This window comes from Glycine soja, chromosome 6 (assembly GCF_004193775.1).
Source record: "Glycine soja cultivar W05 chromosome 6, ASM419377v2, whole genome shotgun sequence".
Lineage (NCBI taxonomy): Eukaryota > Viridiplantae > Streptophyta > Magnoliopsida > Fabales > Fabaceae > Glycine > Glycine soja.
Window position 1 is genome coordinate 7,897,671 of NC_041007.1, and position 17,645 is coordinate 7,915,315.

The following is a 17,645-nucleotide window of genomic DNA, read 5'->3' on the forward strand; positions in this document are numbered from 1 at the left end:
ACAATTTACTAAGATGACTATGACCTAAGCGAGCATAATGTAATATATATTATCCCCATCCTATAATAGAAATAAAATATATTATTATATTTATAATATTATAAAACAAATAAGTTAACATTGAAATGTATTATATTTATTTTAAATTTTCAGCAATATTTATCTCAGAGTGAGTCTGAAGACAGCATAACTATATTATATATAATATAATCAATGGATGTTGGATAGACTACAAAATTATATGAGAAATGAATAATTAAATGTTTATTTATTTATTTATTAACATAAAGTGAAATTAATTTAATCTCTTTTTAATTTCTAATTTACATTTTTAGTTGTTCCATTTTATTTTTAAAATTTTAGATGTCATATTTTAGAAAAGTGTCATTTTGATATAATATTAAAATTTGCATATGTTTATTTATTTTATTTTATATTTTAATTAATTAAATTATTTTTTACGATATCTTTAATAAATACGTTAAATATAAAATTTAATTGGATCAAAATAAAAGAAATAAATCATATAAAAAATTGGAAAATGAACAAAAATTATAGATTTTCTACCATAAACACTAAAATAATAGGAGAAAAATAAGGTGTTCAAAATCACATATGAATTATTAAATGGTGACAAAAATTACAATTTAACTTCTATATATAGAGGGAGATTCTTCAGCGTTTTAAAAAAAAATCATCCAATATTTTTAGAATACGAAAACTCATAAAAAATAATTGATGTTACTTTAAAAAATAGTTATATTTTTAGTGTTGTAAACTTTGGAATGAATCTTGCCCCTAACAAGTAAATTTATAATTAGAGACGGTCCTTGTCATTCTCCGAAAACTTTCATGTCTCACGAGACATTGAATTTTTAATAATCACGACATCTACTTGTCTTTCCGGAACCTCATCATATATTATTGGTCGAGTGAAAGATAAGTCCTTTGTACCATTCATTTAGTCTATAATATAGGGTGCCAAATGGGACAAAAACATGTTACTGAAAAACCGCCGAAGGCATTTCCCATTGAAAATATATCTGTACAACATATTAACATGATATACTGTTAAATCTTGTCAACCCCAGTAAAAGCTTTCAAATAGCTTCTAACCTAAAAATGTAATACAGTTTGTTTCCTCCCCAACCCCCCCAAAAAGAAAAGAAAAAAAAACTTGTCAACCAAATCCGAATCCTTCATTTGCTTCATGAATGGCAAGCAGTAACCTCTCTTCCAAATGTTGTTTAGATGGATACTCTGGCAAATCTAATTGATTGAAACTGCATAAAAAAGACTCCGTGTTACTTAGTTGAAGACACATGATAATGATGATCCACCAAGTGATGGAATATACTTAAACACATGCCAAAAAAAAAAAAATGCTGATTGATGATACAATAAACTGAGAAGTAGAAAAACGGTACCAGGTATGAGCAGAAGGCAAGTGATCAGAACTCCCATATGCCTTATGTATCTGAAACCTCTGGGCACCTGAAATTCCTTGAAGAGCACTAAAACCCTCCAAAGGAACCTGAAATGTTGCTAGCTAAAATCAGACCCCCTAATTATATAATACAAATTTTAATAAACAAAACAAGGAACCATTGTCATTTGATTATTAAAAGGGCGATATTGAATATCGTCTTTTGAGGGAAACAAGTATAGCTTATATCAAAGGTGTATATTGAGAGGGGAAAACTGTTCAGTGTCTCTTATCTCCTCCATCATAAGCCTATTCAGTAAATAGCAGTCGCACTTCAGAACTCAGATCACTAAATCAGTAGTTCTACTTATACTCCGTTTATGTTTTTTTCTACTGGAAACATGTCTATTGGGAATTGCTGCATTAAAAGCTTAGAATTCATGAACTTTCAGATTCATGTACTAGGGGAATTGCATTAGTATTTACTCTGGCAAAACTAAAATGTAACTAATTCTGAAATGTGTATGTAAATATGAAATCTCAGGAGTGCTTTTTCACTAAAGCATTTCCATTGAAACTCAAGTCTTCAAATTGCTCAAGATCTTGTGACTTAGGAGACATGATTCTAGATGTTTTGGAATAAATTGAACACACAGAAACTGGGATCAATTTAATTGAATTCATCTTATGCATCCAAACACCAAAGCATTGGGGAGAAGAGAGAACTAATTCTAATGTGAAAGCAAAAGCAGCTAAGAGAAGGTGATTCAACATGGAAAATCACTGAAAATTGTGTAATTGCTAATAAAACAAATAAAGATCAAAAGGTTTAAAGCTCTGAAAACAATATACCTTGGATGTGCCAGTCACAAACTGCAGCAGTCTAGCTTTGTCTTCTTTGCTGAAACCTTGAACAACCTCCCAAAACCATTGGATAACTGGTGACGCACCACTATATCCAGAATATTCTGTATTTGCTCTCAAGTCATCCACTGAAATGAAATGTAGAACCGATTGTTAAATTTTCTTTTCCAGAGTTTGAAGACTTATGAAAGATAGCCAGGGATCGAGAGCAAATGAATGCCATCAATAAAGGTAATGTAAATATTGAAAAAGACTCACAATCAATTTCAGGAAGTCCACTGATCAATAATTCCAGCTCTTTGTCATTGAATATAGATATTAACTCCCTGGGAATTAATTCATTGAACCCTTCCAAGAAAGCATTTATTTGAGGTCGAATGGCAGTGGTTAACCGATGCTCAGCAACCAAATCAACATATTGGTGCTTATTCTCCTCCGTAACTTTCGTATTCCGTCCACCAGGAATCAGCTCATAATCAGTCACCTAGACATGTTCATCAAAATTAGATACTAAACAATGTCTAATTCAATATATTATATAATCTCATAATAGTTTAGAAATAAAGTTAGTACCTCTGTCCGCTCATACAAAATCAACTTTTCCTCATCAGCATCAATGCTAAAAGTAAGATCCAAAATTTCACTGATATCATTCTGCAGTCATACCACAAGCAAGAGAAAATTTTCACAATGAACATGAAGATAACTATTGTGAATACTGACAAAGCTAATGGAAAAACTACAAAAATACACTTGCCTCAAGCATCCATTTCAAATTTCTGAAATAGTCAGGATCAATGGCTTCAATATCATGATACGTAACTTTGGCCCCTAGGACGTGCTTGTAGAATGACCGAGTAAAATGGACATCCAAGAGCTGACCATCAAATAAAGCTTTTCCAACCTGGATAATGTAGAAAGGGATAAGAACAAAGCATATATGACCAACATCATACATTAAGAACACTTGTAAAAGAACTCACCACTCTACCAACAAATTTGAAATAAGATAGATGTTCTGTTTGGTAAACAGAGTTAGGGTTTGGCTGAAATGTTGATTCATTGCCTACTGTAGTGAAGAGCAGTGCTCCTTTGTCAAAAATAACTCTAGACAACAATTGATACCATTCCCTTGTTAGCCCACCTGCATCGATACCTTCTTCCCCTTGGAAATGAACAGTCAACCTTCCCTTCAAATCTTGAGTTGATCTCATGCGAAGCTGATTGTATGAATCTTCTAGAACATACGCTCTTCTTACTGATATTCTTAATGGGCTGTGGTGATGGTCATGCTGATGTTTAATTTTTGATCGGAAGTGGGAACGCTTGTTATCAAAATCAATAAATCTTGGAGTCTTCAGCATGAGGGAAAGAGACTTCTCAAGCAAACCAGGATTTTGCCTGATAAAAGCATTTAATAGTTTCCTATGCTTCTCTGAAAACTTGGCAAAAGCAGCATTTTTCTCATCTACTTTCATAGCAGGTCCAGATGTTTTCAGCCGAGTACCAGATGTGCTAGCATCTTCCACATCAGAAATAACAGGAACACTTGTGTCATTACTAGCATCTGACTGTGCAGGATGTAGCTTCTCACAGACCACGAAAAAAGATTCTATGTATGGTAAGATATTTTGAGAACCAGCTGGAAGTGGAGGCATGGCACTGGATGGTTTTGACAGAGATGTTCTAGAAGGGGTAATAGACTCAGATACTGACTCAGAGTAGACTTCTATCTTGCTTATACAACAGCTCAGCTCATGCCACAAGGGCTCTAATGCTGAATTAATTCCCCAAACTTCAGAAAGTGCAGGAGTTAATCCATCATTCTCTTTCTCAGCCAATGAGGTTGCCAAGGAACTCAAAGCCTGCAAAACTCTTAAAATTGCAGCGCCATCAGAAGATGTTGTACTGATAAGAGCTTTCATTGCTTCACTAAAAGTGCGTAACTCATCCATTGCAGATGAAGTCAAGTTTCGAACTGCTTCTGCCAGATGAGTGACAAAAAGCTGACAGTGAATTGGAGCAATGACCACCAGTTTTTTCATTACCTCCGCAACAAGACCATATGCATTATCGGACAAACTGGAAGGAATACAAGAAACATCAGATGAAGTCCATATTGCTAAAGTCTACAACATTGTTTTTGGAACAATAATAGCCAGACACATATGGTTTAGAATTATGGTGTAATAATATGACAAAAATAAATGGAACACATGTCAAGACGCAAGTAATGAAATCAGTTAATTAAAAAATGGAACCTCATGCCAGGAAACTTATGACTCTTGCCACTTTCCCAAAGTAAGGAAATCAGTTATCAAAATTTATATACACCAAATCAAGGCATACTGATAAAACACAGATAAAAGAAGTAACTTTAATCTACAAGAATAACCATAACCATACCCTTCTTGAGCAAGCAGTGAGCAGAGGAGCTGAAGTTCAGCCTGCGGCAGATCACACAATACTTGCTGAGCCGGGCATTCCTTATTACTGGGAGGTGTGGGTTTGGAGGATTCATGGACATGAGGAGATGCGTCAAGAGCAGAAGATGTAACTGAATCAATATTCACATCTACCTCCATTGCAGAAATTTGTGGACCCACTACTGCCTCAGTAGATATCTGAGATTTATGACATGAACTAGACTTGCTTCCAGCACTATCAATGATAACATCCAGTAAATTTAGCAACTGAAAAGAGCAAATAAAGTCAGCACTCTCTGCAAGTACACAAAATTGGATGTGCTAAAGATATCAATAAAACCAAATCATCACCTGCTCAAGATGAGCTATGCTCCTCAAATAAAGGGGTTGTTTCAAGAGACCCAAAAGCATTGCAATGGATATGTAACCAGCATTTATTTCATCTTCAACCACCATCACAGCTTTGCCAGGTGCAACACCAGCATTATCTGGTTCTCTTAATGCAGGAGGATGCAGCCTAAACTGAAGCAAAATTTTTGCCACAAATGGATGATGGCGAGCAAGATAGGTAAGAGTTTCAAGTATTCGCCGAGAGAGTAACGGAGGAACTCCTGCATAATCAAACATATATAGAAGGTATCAATAATTATTCACCATTAAAGGGAAGGGGAAGAGAATATCTTCCAAATAATATCGATGGTCGCTAGCGAAAACGAGCTCGACGAATAAGAAAACAGAAGTCCGTTTAAGAAATTAAAACAACTCTGCACTGACTAAATTCATAATGGTCAATAAGGACAAGAAACAGAATAAAGATTGATCAAGTTTTCTTACCATCAAACGATTGAGGGCGTGAGTACATTACATTGCTCTGACAACCATATAGTCTGTATGGAGGTTCAACTGCACTAAAATAACTAGCGGGCTTTCTTACATCAAGCATTAGTAAGTCCATCAGAATTTTCACAAGGGAAATTCTGGTTTCACTATGGGCACAAAGATTCAAAAGAAGCCTCTGCAATTGACCTTTATATAGTGGCTGAAAAAAATTTAAAAAAATGTGTTAACAATGAAGTTGTGCTTGTTTTGAAGGATATCAGTGCCTATAACCAAGTAATACCTGAACTACGCGAAATAACCGAATCATGGCATGCAAAGCTTCAGTGTCAACTAGAGGTGCTCCATCAGCTTCAATAACCTTAGCGCCAGCAGACCTGCGTGAAGTGATGCTTCCCCCTGCACCATCCAGGCCAGAACTAATACCATCACGCCTAGAAGTCTCTCCTCTACGACTTCTGGGATACATACCAAAGAGGGTATGACTGTATCGATGTGCAAACCTCTCCCGCAACATATTTGCCTCAGCAACAAGGGCAGGCGTAAGGTTGGCAAGGATAGCATCAGAGGATGTTAATAGAACCTGAACAAAACCACATAAAAAAAGTCTTCAGAAACAAACTCAATTTGTATAATGGGATTCAACTGACAAACTTGCCTCTTCTCGTAATTCTGAAGGAAATGTTGCAATTATTGAGACGGTGTCCATTTCAACAGGTTGCCCTTCCAACTCCTGAGCTTGATGTAGTCTCTGTGCTTGCTGCTGAGCTAGAACTTCTGCTCGAATATCTGGGGGAAGAGCTGCAAGGAATTCTGGATCAATATCCCCATTGTTTTGAGACTCAGAGTTTGATGGTTCAGCCACTTGACCCTGCTGAGCTGAGAGGACTTCAGCACGCAGCTCCTCAGGAAGAGCTTCCAGAAAGGCAGGATCAATTGCTCCTGATCCAGAATCACTGTTCACTTGCTCCTCAGCTGCTGGACCATCTTGATCTGCATCTCGGCTAGAATTTTCAGAAACTTCAGTAACACTATGGAGGGAAGCATCTCTCCCACCTACAGGAGAAGAATGACCAACAGGCATAGTTACTCTTCTTGTGCGTGCAGCCTGTGAATCACCTGCTATCCTATCTGCAGAAACCTGCCTTTCTCCACCATCATCATGGCCATCAGCACTTCCAATCTCAACATCTAGGCTCCGAAGACTTTCACCAAAAGTTGCCCCACTACCACCACTCTCCTGGCTCACAGCTTCAACATCCCGCACAGCTGCATCATTATTCTCAAACTGAATCTCAACTGCCTGAGAGTGAGTGTTTGATACATCCGCTTGCAGAGTACCATTTCCTACAGGTCTGCTATCAGCATTGTTGCCAGTGTTATCAATTGATGTAGGAAGCACATTACCACCTTCCTGAATTGCATTAGTTTCAACTGGAATTTCAAGCCTTGAACCTCCAGAACTATGCATTTGGCTGACCTCAACTTTATTATGAGGACCTGCATCTGCTATAATATTATCAGATGACTTCTCAGCAGTAGGTCGCCTCAATTGAGAGACAAGCAACTCCTCAAGGCCCTGTGGTACAGCGCCAGTATTTGACCCACTGCTTTGCTGGTTATTATCACTCCACAAGTTCAAGCGGTGTCCATGACGTCCACTCCTCAATGATCGAAAGATATTATCCAAGCCTGTTGAGCTCTCTGTTATACTATCTGGAAATTATAAGGAAAAATATATATCATTATTAAAATGGAGAATAAAGAGAAAAAAAAAACATAATTGTAATAAAACATTAAGAAATTGATAAAGGAACTGACCTGATTGACCAGCAGATAGGTGGAATGAGGAAGAAGGACCAACTAAAAGTGGATGGCGAGAAGGGGCAGCATTATCACCACTTCTGCCCAGCAGGCTGTAAATAGAGGTGGTCCGCCCTGGACGTCTAGATCCAAAAACTTCAACTGGCATGACATGAAGGGATTCATTTGGAAAACTATTGTCTCTTCCAAAAACCTCAATATGGTCAAAAACATTAATTCCATTGATGCCCTCCTCAAGTCTCAGTATAACACCATCTTCATCATCCTCATCCTCATCCTCATCCTCCTCCATCACTTCATCAAAATCATCATCATCCATCTCATGATCATCATGATCAGTGTCAGGATGTGGCAAGTGATGGACTTCATCTTCTTCCAAATCATTATGTTCCTCATCATCTTCGTCATCTTCATCTACATCTTCACCCTCATCTCCAGACATATCACCCTCATCATCGTCATTGTCGAGATTTTCTTGTCCATGGGATTCAATTTCAAATTGTAGCCCAACATTTTCAATTCCATTCCCATGGCCTCTGGCATCCTCACCAGTTTCATGCATGAACTCATCTTCGTTAGCAGGAGCAAAGCCCCCATCAAGATCATGTTCCATATCATCAATAACAGCTTCAGACCCACCATAAGAATGAATCACATTGTAAGACCCTACATGGTCAACTTGAATGGAATCGTGATTGACCTGAGATGTCATTTCCATGGACTGAGACATGTGACCAATATTATCTGTTCTTCTGGATTGACTAGGATCAGAAGGCTTAGTTTGATTATCACCCTTTCCTGCACTTGATTCAACTGAAAGAACATGCTCCTTGGTTACTAGTTCAAGAGCTTTGATAATACTAGTAGCAACTTTAGACGAGTCAGCATGGTCCAAGTCCAAAACTTGGAGAGTACGAGTAAAAGATCTAACTAGACCAGCATCCATAAAAGTGACAGAGGCCTCTGCTGAGATGCTTGAGCCAGCAGGTGTCCGAGCAGCCAAAACATCATTAAGTAGATCAACAAAAACCTGAATTTCATTGCCTGGTGGCTTTGGCTTACCACCATTACATGAATCAACAAATTCATTAATGATATGGCTAATCTCAGTAAAAATCCGCCTCCTTGCCTCTGAAGAACGAACACAAGCAGCTACCATAAACTGATTAGCCCTGGTTGCTAATTTCTGCCTCCAATCACCATCAACTTTCTTGTCTTTTTTGGAATTTCGAGAATGAGGAAGAAAATTACGAAGAATATGGTAGAAGATTCCTCCGGCAGCAAAACTACCATGACTCTTTTGATAAATGCCCCTAGAGCTGCTCATTTCAGCATCCCGTCGAAGCAGAACATGAACAGACGATGAATACATCAACAATATCTCCATCAGAAGCTTCAAAATAAATACTATCTTTGCTAGTGATGCAGATGCTTCCTCGCTGCTGGTTTCATTTCCCTCAGACACAGTGGCAACTGCTTTTCCTTTCCCCCTAACTGTAGAAACATCAATGTCCATGTCACTTGATGTTGGGGAGCCAGGGTCAACATTTGATGCATTATCGTCCTTCATAGGGGGGGCAACAAATGTGCATATAGATTCAAGAAGAAGTTCTATCACATTAACAAAAGTTTGAGTAGGCTTTTTGTAACTTTTGGCATTCTTTGAGTTTGAATCATGAAGTTTTCCATGAACATTTCCTGAAGCTGCTGTGGTTGTACTCCCCAAACCAACTTTTCCATCATTATTATGTGCTTTTTCTTTCTCCAATGACTTATCCTTCTCCTTGGATTTCTCTTTATCCCGATCTTTCAGCAAGACAATGTAAGGTCTTTCACCCACCATTTCAACTTGGCAAACAGATTGAGCAGCCTGCATAAATATTATTGGATCCCGGGAAATTACAGAAGCTAAACTTAACAGGAAATTTCGCGGATTGACCCTCCCATTTGGATGGCGGTTAGACGCAGCTACAAGACTGTGTTTTATCTCAGATTCCATTGCTTGCTGGAGAGTTTGTGGATCTTCGATAACATGACGGACAATACCAGCAGCAACATTGTCAAACCCAGGAAAGAGGCTACTGGTTGGCAGAGAAAGAAGTAAACTTAAACCACCAGCATCAAAAAAGGTAAGAGCAACAGAATGATTCTTTGTAAGATTGGAACATAGTAGCAAAATAGCATGCATTGTGTCAGAGGGAAGTTGGTTCTTCATGCAACTACAAGCAATCTCAACAAGTCTCTTCTGTTCATGTATATCTGCATACTTGGTGGAAAGTCCCAATGCAGACTGCAATTTGTGTTGCTTGTCCTCATCAATGCGGACTGATGTCTGCTGAACATTCAAAGCTTCCTTCTTCAACAGCTCTGCAATTTCAGCATTCAAATTTTGATCCACTTGCAACAACCTGTCTAATGCAAGAAAAGCAGCTGTGACCCATTTTGGAACCTGTTCTTTCTCCCCGATACCAAGACTAGAATCCCACTGGTAGAGTAGATCTGAGGCAATTTTTATCAAACCACTCATCGAAGCAGCTTCTCGCACAACAGCATCCTCATTAAGAATCAAAGCAAGAACATGAAATAGAGCAGCAAGCATGGTATTATTTCCATTACCAGAAATCAATCCACATTCCTTGATCTGGTCAATAATAAAAGTGACAACATTAGATCTATATTGGCCATCATTCTGAGAGCATATCATCATGAGCAAGTCACGGACAGGAAAAGCAAGAGGTTCCTTTTGAAGAAGTTTAGTGCAAGTTGATAATAATTCATCAACAGGAGGAAGATGGACCATTTCTTCCTCAAGCTGTTGAACACTGTCAATTGCAGCAGCAGCATCCTTGGTGTCTGATTCAGAGTTCCCAAGGGACATGGCAAGTGCACGAGCAAGTTCATCATCTTCTTGTGTGTCCTCTGGATGGGAAAACAGCCACTCCATCGCCAACTCCACACTATTTGATCCAACATGCCTCAAAGCTTCTTCTGCTCTAGACCTGGAAAATCCCATCTCTACAATGGTTGAAATTGTTGTTTCATTGAGAGGAGGCCCAGTAATACGAGCACTGTTGCTTCCATTTACATTTTTTACTTCAACCCCTGAATAAACATGCCTGATGATAGAAATAATATTAGAAATAAATTCATGACTACAATCAACAAATTGGGGATGAGTCCAAACTGGGAGCACAGCCTTCAACACCATAGATTGGAGGACTTTCACAAATATCTCAGCATCCCGGGGATTTGGGGTATCACCACTAAGGGGCTGTGCAAGTAAAGGCTTTGTGAAAGAAGATAATATGAAAGAGGAGGTTACTAGATGGTCCATAAATTTACCATAACTAGCTAAAGAACCATATATCCACAAATGATCAGTATCTTCCTTGTCAACCTGCTTCACATTCCCATCATCAGTTTCCATTGGTGATGCAGGGGTCCAATTAACTGCAAACAACAACTGACTAGTTGCTTCAAATGTGGTCAATACAGATTGAATAACTCCATGCCCATACAAGCAATTCAGTAAAATGGGATTGCAAGAATCAGCCCTTTCCATTAGAATGACATCCACAAAATCAATGACTTTACCGAAATAACGACATTTTCTTGATATGGATGTTTCTTCTACATGGCCCCCAAAATTCATGTGATCTAAAGCAATGCTTGCAAAAGTAGAAGCCACTGATTTTGAAGCAGGACTTACACTTGCAACATCATCACGACGGCGAGAAGGTTGCAGCATTACTTTTCCTAACTCTTGGAACAAATGCGTAATGTGAAATGAAAGTGATCTGACCATGTCACAACAAGAGGTATAATATGTTTTTTGCTTGTCACATTCCTTCTTATCAGCAGCCCCCAATACATTTGCAGACTCAGATGGATGCAACAGATTAATGGGTCCTAACCGCCTGTTTGTAGGACCAATAGAATTTGATTGGTGCTGGGCACCAGGGGCACGACCCAGATCTCGATACAGGTTAATAAGATCAAAAAACTGTGATTCTACACTCCATCCTGAAGTCCTCCTTCTGAGTAATGGATCGAGAAACTGTCTGATAGAATTGTACCTTTGCTCTGCAGTTTCATTTGCATCCACTTCTGCCTGTTGTGAATCAGAAGTAGAACAAGAACCACCATCCTCAATATCAGGCTTCATATTTTCAAGAAGAGCAATTTGCCACAAAACTTCACGGTGGACACGTCCAATGTTTCCAAGAACATCCTTACTACCATTTCCAAATTCTGTAAGCAAAGCAGTCACCCAACGGTTGTCTTTTGACGCAGCAAGAAAGAGAAGAAACTCAACCAGGAAAAGTGAAGAAAAGATGTTATTTGTTGTCATCTTTGGATCCAGCAACAAAGGTCCCGAAGATGCAACAAACCCAGCTAATGCTTCATTCAAGTGCTCTTTAAGAGAGGAACAAAAGGCGCGTGCCAAAGGAGTGGAATGATGTTGAGCAAACCCCTTAAATACCATGGTGCTATGCAGAGCAATAGACATGCCATCCGAGGATTGTGCTACAGTAGGTCGTAATAACAGCTTCAATAAAGCTTCAATTCCTGATTTTTCTACAAATAACCGACATGTTTCAGAATTTTCCATTGTCCGGTGAACCAATACCATCAAATGAAAAATGCAAAGCTGAATGAATTGCTCATCACTAATCCCTTCGGCAGCAGACTCTGCTGTGCCCACAAGGCAACAATGGCTTTCACTTCCTTTGTTTTCAGAATTGGTTTCAATTGCACTATCCTCATTAGCTTTTCCTGAAGAAGATCCTGTATCAATACCATCACCAAAGGATGCAATCTTATGGATGATTTCAATGATGATGTCAACACCAGTACTTCTCAAAGAAGACACGTGTCGAAGAAGTTCCTCCACAGAATTTGCTAGCGGAACAATAGCCTCATTCATGGCAAGGACATACTTTTTGCTTGTAAAGATATTAACAAGGAACTGCAGTGATGAACTTTCTCGAACAACCTCTAAGCCTTTGGCATTAAGACAAATGGCCCCAATGCCATTTGGAATGCATGTCAGAGCCTTTGATGAAGGAAGAATTCCAGATGCAACTGAAGATAAAAAAGCGTTTGGAAGGCCCATTTCATGCAAAGAAGAGAAGCATGTAGGATCTTTGTGGATTATTTCACTCATAACAGTAACAGCTGAGTAATAAATGTCACCTCCAAACTTATTTACATTCTGAAAAATCATGACTAGAGTTGCAGGTAATGAACTGTCATGGGAGTGTTGAGATCTGGTAGAGTTTGCAGGGGTGTATGTTGCAGAACCAAGGGCCTTAAGGGACACTTTTATCAGCCTCTTCTGAGAGTAAAGCTGATGAGTACTACTATGTCTTGAGCTTTCACCAGTGAGTGTCACATTATCATTCTCTCCAACAAAACCAATGACCCTATGAACCTCTATCTGTAATCTTTGAGCCAAAAGCTCAACACCCCCCAGCTCTTTAAATAAAGATACAGCTGAACTACTATTATCCATAAGCTTCTGAAGGGTTTTCACAGCTAAACAAACAAGATGAATATGTGCAAGATCAGAATCCTCCAGCAGAGGCAAGAATGTGGGTACCATGCCAGATCCTCTAATATTACTCCCAGAAGATGATGTTGACACTACATGCAGCAGATAGAATTGAAGAAGTGCCTCAACAAAAGAAAAGGAAGTTGGATCATTAGAAGTTTTCAATGACAAAATAGCTCTCTGAAGTACATTCAGTAGTATCATCCGGTTCCCTCCAGTGAAGTTCATACTAGATCCACTAAGTATCCGTGCCCGTTCATGAGATGATGTGTATGCTGCTAACTGGGCTCCTAATGCAAGCATTACAAGTGTTCTGATAGATCCAGATATTGTTTCTTCAGATCGCACAACTCTAATCAATTCATTTGTGTACTCTGGTTCATTAGCAAAAAAGGACACAAGCTCGTCGTGAGCATCACTGGATTGGACCAACACAATGAAAGCAAGAAGGCAAATCCTGCTATAAAGCCTGCTTATTCTCGCAGACCGGAAAGCACGAGCATATCTAATTCTTGTGAGCAATGAAAATCGGAGCTCGGGAGGAACATTATACTGCTCAATGCATTGCTTCAACATTGACAAATCATCTTCTTTGCGTAAATGCATATCCGGTATGTGTATAACTCTCAAACGGGAGGAAACTGTATCTACAATTGGTTCCTTGCTTTGAGCAATGGGTCCATGCAATTCAAAATAAAGAGTAGAACCTATGCAGTAATTGGATTGGTCACTACTATTCTCAGCATCAGAAGGAAACAAACACAGTGCTTCATCCTGGACTTTCTCATTTGCCATAATACAAGAGCACAAACCCATGCCCTCCTCCTTGCTTCCCCACCCCTGTGCCAGGGACAGGAGATAGCTATTTACTGAACCACAGCCAACCATTTTTGCACTTCCATGAAGCTTAGAAGGATTTATTTTTACAAGAGCAGCGAGAGTTTCTAATGTTGAAATAATAATCTCAGGATCTGTTGATGCTAGTAAAAGCTTGAAGTGCTGAAAAGTAAGGGAGATATATTAGAAAATAATAGTATCAAACAACCCAAGCATAAATCACTTGACCAAAACAAAAGATGGAGTCAAGCAAAAGAAAATGAAAAAAGATTGTAATTAAGATAGGACGCAATTTCTCTTCAAATTACCTCTAAGCCATCAAATGTACTCTTGTTTGGACAGTTCTCTAAGATTATTTGCATCACCCGTAGTATTTGTAGAATTGCATGTTTTGGTAATGGAATGCCAACTTCTAGATTATCGGACAATGTCAGGTCATTTCGACATGATAAATATGTCTTGAAATACGTATCAAAATGAAGAAATAATGGCCTCCAGTGATGAAAATTCCCCTGATGTAAAATCAATATATAAGTCTATGTGGAGAAAAAAAAGAATACCATATGCAGCAACATATCTTGCTACTACCTTATTGTAATCCCACCGAAAGCCAAAGAGGGGTATAGCTATATCTTGTAATGGACATTGAATGACCTTCTCAATGAAGGCTTTGATCTTAGGAGGCTGAATCAATCAATCACAAAATTCAGATAAGCTATAAGGGTAAGAAGAAAGGAAACAACAGAAAAAATTTAAGCCATTAGAATTTCAGAGAAGTGTCAGCATAACCATGAATCATCAGGATTTTGAAGATATGTGAATAAACAAAAGTGAACATGATTTAACCACAAACATGAGCATATGTACTAATAATACTGGATCTAAGAATGGAAATTGTGAAGCACAGTTGAATCAAATTTCAAAACATACTTATTTCAATTTTACAAATCATTCATGCTAATCAATTTTGGAAAAGGAAAAAAAGTAGTGATCAATTTAGCAAAATGAATAAATAATACTAGTATTACTCAGTTTTAGAATAAGAAAAACATCACTTGACTATTAGCTTTACCAAAATGAGCATGTGCATACTGAGCATGCAAAATTTATATGGACCCAAAGGACATTGTCGCTCAAAACAACGAATGCACAGAAAAAAAAAAGATGGAAGCCAAAGCTGGATAAAAGACAGAAACTTTCATACTTTCTCACATTCTAAGTAGGCAAGTTAACACTTTTATACGCATAAAGTCACAATCATGAATATGCAAATGTCATCAAAACCAAAGATTCACTCTATGAAATGTGAAATGTCTCCATTAAGTTTAAGAAATATATGCATAAAAAGGTTTAAAAACCCTAATAATTACTATAAAGGAATGTGGGAATTATCACACTACTTGCAAATATTTTAACCTGACCATCACTTCTATTGTACATGCGGCACTCTAATTCATATACCAACAACTGACTAATGCTTGGAAACATAAGAATGATGCTAAACTTCATCAATAATAACATTGAAAAAATTTATGTACAAAGTTTAGGCCACACAACAAAAATGCATACAGAAGGCTCCAGATTATTAAATATATAAATTTAAGCATATCACAAAGTTATGCAAGCATCATTTATTTACATGCTGATCAAACCATTAACAGTAACACACGGTGACAGCATATCCAAATCAAATTCTAAGGTAGCATATTTGTTGTAAGTAATAATACTATAAGTAACATTTTGCTCTGGTGGATTTTAAAAAAATAGCAATATTTTGTTTTCTACTTTTCCCAAAGTAACTGCTTTGTAGACATCCTGTATAACATTATCATTGTGAACGAAAAAAAAACCAATTTTAAAAATTATATATCCATGAAAAGGAAAAGATAAGTAGAGATGCAAAATTGCAAGTTGCTGAGGATGTATTCAGAATTTTGGATTAGCAGGCTAAATGCAGGTTTGGTTTAACTTATTTTGAAGAAATTATCGCCCACTTTTGCCATCTACTTGAGAGAGCTTTAAAAAAAAAGAAGTAAATTCTCCCAGATTTTTTTTCCCAAACATGCACATATTATAGGAAAATAGTTCCTTTCCTTTGTTCAGAAGAGAGATCCTTGTTGGGGGCACATGCAATTTGCATATTAAACTTGCTTGATAAATTATTCTCGTTAGGGATTTATAGATTCAGACAAGTTCATATTAAGTCTATCTTAAGCCAAAGTCAACTATCCCATTCAGCTATTCAAACACGACAACAAAAAATAAAAACTACAACTATGCACTTCAACAGCCAATAAATTTCTACATCACAACACTACTGATTGATATTACAATATTGTTTTTCAAGCTTAATACAGTATCTTCCACTTAAAATTCCCCTTTTCACTTTCCCAAGAGCTCTCAAGTTCAAGTTTTCTATTTTAAAAAAAAGCTTTTAAACCAAAAGCACTTATCTACAATTCTACTTTTCTCCAAACACTCGCTCAGTTAGTTTCCTGTATTATTTCAATTACTAACTAAAAAGCACATGCTATCACGGGTCTTGCAATTCTAAATTCATATCAAGGACGGCAACCTATTCCACACAACAGAGCACTTGCAAACTCCACATCAATGAATTCGTTAGAAAGCAGAACCAAAAAAAAAAAAAAAAAAAACAGAAGCAGCCACTAGCCAATAGCCAATAGCCAATAAAATAAACACAAACATTTTCAGTTAACAAGTGGTAGAATAGCTAATAAGACACACAATCACGAAAGCACTGAATACAAAGCGAAAGCCTTAGAAAAAAAATACATTTTCCAATTATTAGAACAGTTGAATTAAAACAAAAGAAGAAGCGATAAAAAGAGAAAAGACTGACAGGGTCAGAGTCGAGTTTGACGGAAGGGCCAATGGAACCCTCTCTGGAGAGAAGTTGGCGGAGCCTCGATGGCCAACTCGATCTTTCGTTTGTCATCTCACCTAAGCTTCGCTACTTTGAACTGCAGATTCAATTCAAAATCAAAATAATAACCGCAAAACGAAAACAGTTAGTGAACAAAACGACAACAACAACACAGAATTCAACCCTTCATTACACGCGCAGAAATTGAAAGAAATCAAAAATTCACAAAACGCAGATCGTATTGGTAGAAAGAGAAAGAGGAAGGTACCTGAGAGAAAGAGATGAGAGAGTGAAAGCATACACATAGAGAAGAGAGTGTGAGAGGTTGGGGTTGAAAATCGCCGTGAAATAAAAATTTTGTGTTTTGAATAAAAAAAAAAAATTAGCCCTTCACAAAGAATAGAGAGAGTACAAATAGTGATGTGATGAAGAGAAAGAGAGTCTCTTTGTATTGCAGGCGGTGGTGTTTCGAAGAATGCACAAACCCACCTTTTCCCATTATTGCCCCTGGATTTTCAGGTTTTCTATTACGACTCTATGCATATATTTAGTATATTTTTATCTTCTCATAAATTTTATTATTGTTTTATTTTATTTTATAAAAAAATAATAGATAAAAATTAAATATATTCGTTCAGTATATTTAAAATAGAAAAACATATTTGATGTTTATCATAAAAGAAAAATAGTAAAAGATATTTTATAATTTCAAAAAATCATATATGTATTGTATATATTTAAATATATATGATATAAACCAATGTTTTTGATTGTGTCAATTTATACAATAATAAGTAATGATGAAATTAGGTCTCGCATAATTAGTTTATTTATCCATTAAAATTAAGAAAATAAAATTCAATCAAAATATTAAAAAATTGAAAGAATTAATTTATTTGGAACATTTATATCAAGATAATTAATGATAAAATAATTAATTCAAATGGACTCTTAATTAAAAGACAGTAAAAATATAATTTAACTAAAATA

The 17,645-nt window shown here is 37.1% G+C and overlaps 1 protein-coding gene across 1 annotated transcript; it reads right to left on the reverse strand.

Annotated features, from left to right (window-relative positions):
* Positions 1-999: 999 nt before the first annotated feature.
* LOC114415279 (E3 ubiquitin-protein ligase UPL1-like) lies at positions 1,000-17,088 on the reverse strand. Its single transcript, XM_028379895.1, has 17 exons — positions 16,924-17,088; positions 16,632-16,752; positions 14,357-14,452; positions 14,077-14,280; positions 7,375-13,930; positions 6,212-7,269; positions 5,837-6,136; positions 5,551-5,755; positions 5,068-5,327; positions 4,697-4,983; positions 3,274-4,372; positions 3,048-3,194; positions 2,864-2,944; positions 2,549-2,774; positions 2,279-2,418; positions 1,428-1,534; positions 1,000-1,283 (listed from the first exon to the last, which is right to left on the reverse strand). Exons 2-17 carry the CDS (start codon positions 16,725-16,727, stop codon positions 1,181-1,183), a joined length of 10,965 nt encoding a protein of 3,654 aa, XP_028235696.1. The 5' UTR covers positions 16,728-16,752; positions 16,924-17,088; the 3' UTR covers positions 1,000-1,180.
* Between the last annotated feature and the right edge of the window lie 557 nt (positions 17,089-17,645).

Bases quoted from the DNA above. Each gene is read 5' to 3' on its own strand.
- LOC114415279 (XM_028379895.1), bottom strand. From the start codon at position 16,727: ATGACAAACGAAAGATCGAGTTGGCCATCGAGGCTCCGCCAACTTCTC. The intron at 5,756-5,836 runs GTATTACTTGGT...AATTTTTTTCAG, and splicing joins GGTTATTTCGCGTAGTTCAG to CCACTATATAAAGGTCAATT. The intron at 5,328-5,550 runs GTAAGAAAACTT...TTGATTATGCAG, and splicing joins ACGCCCTCAATCGTTTGATG to GAGTTCCTCCGTTACTCTCT.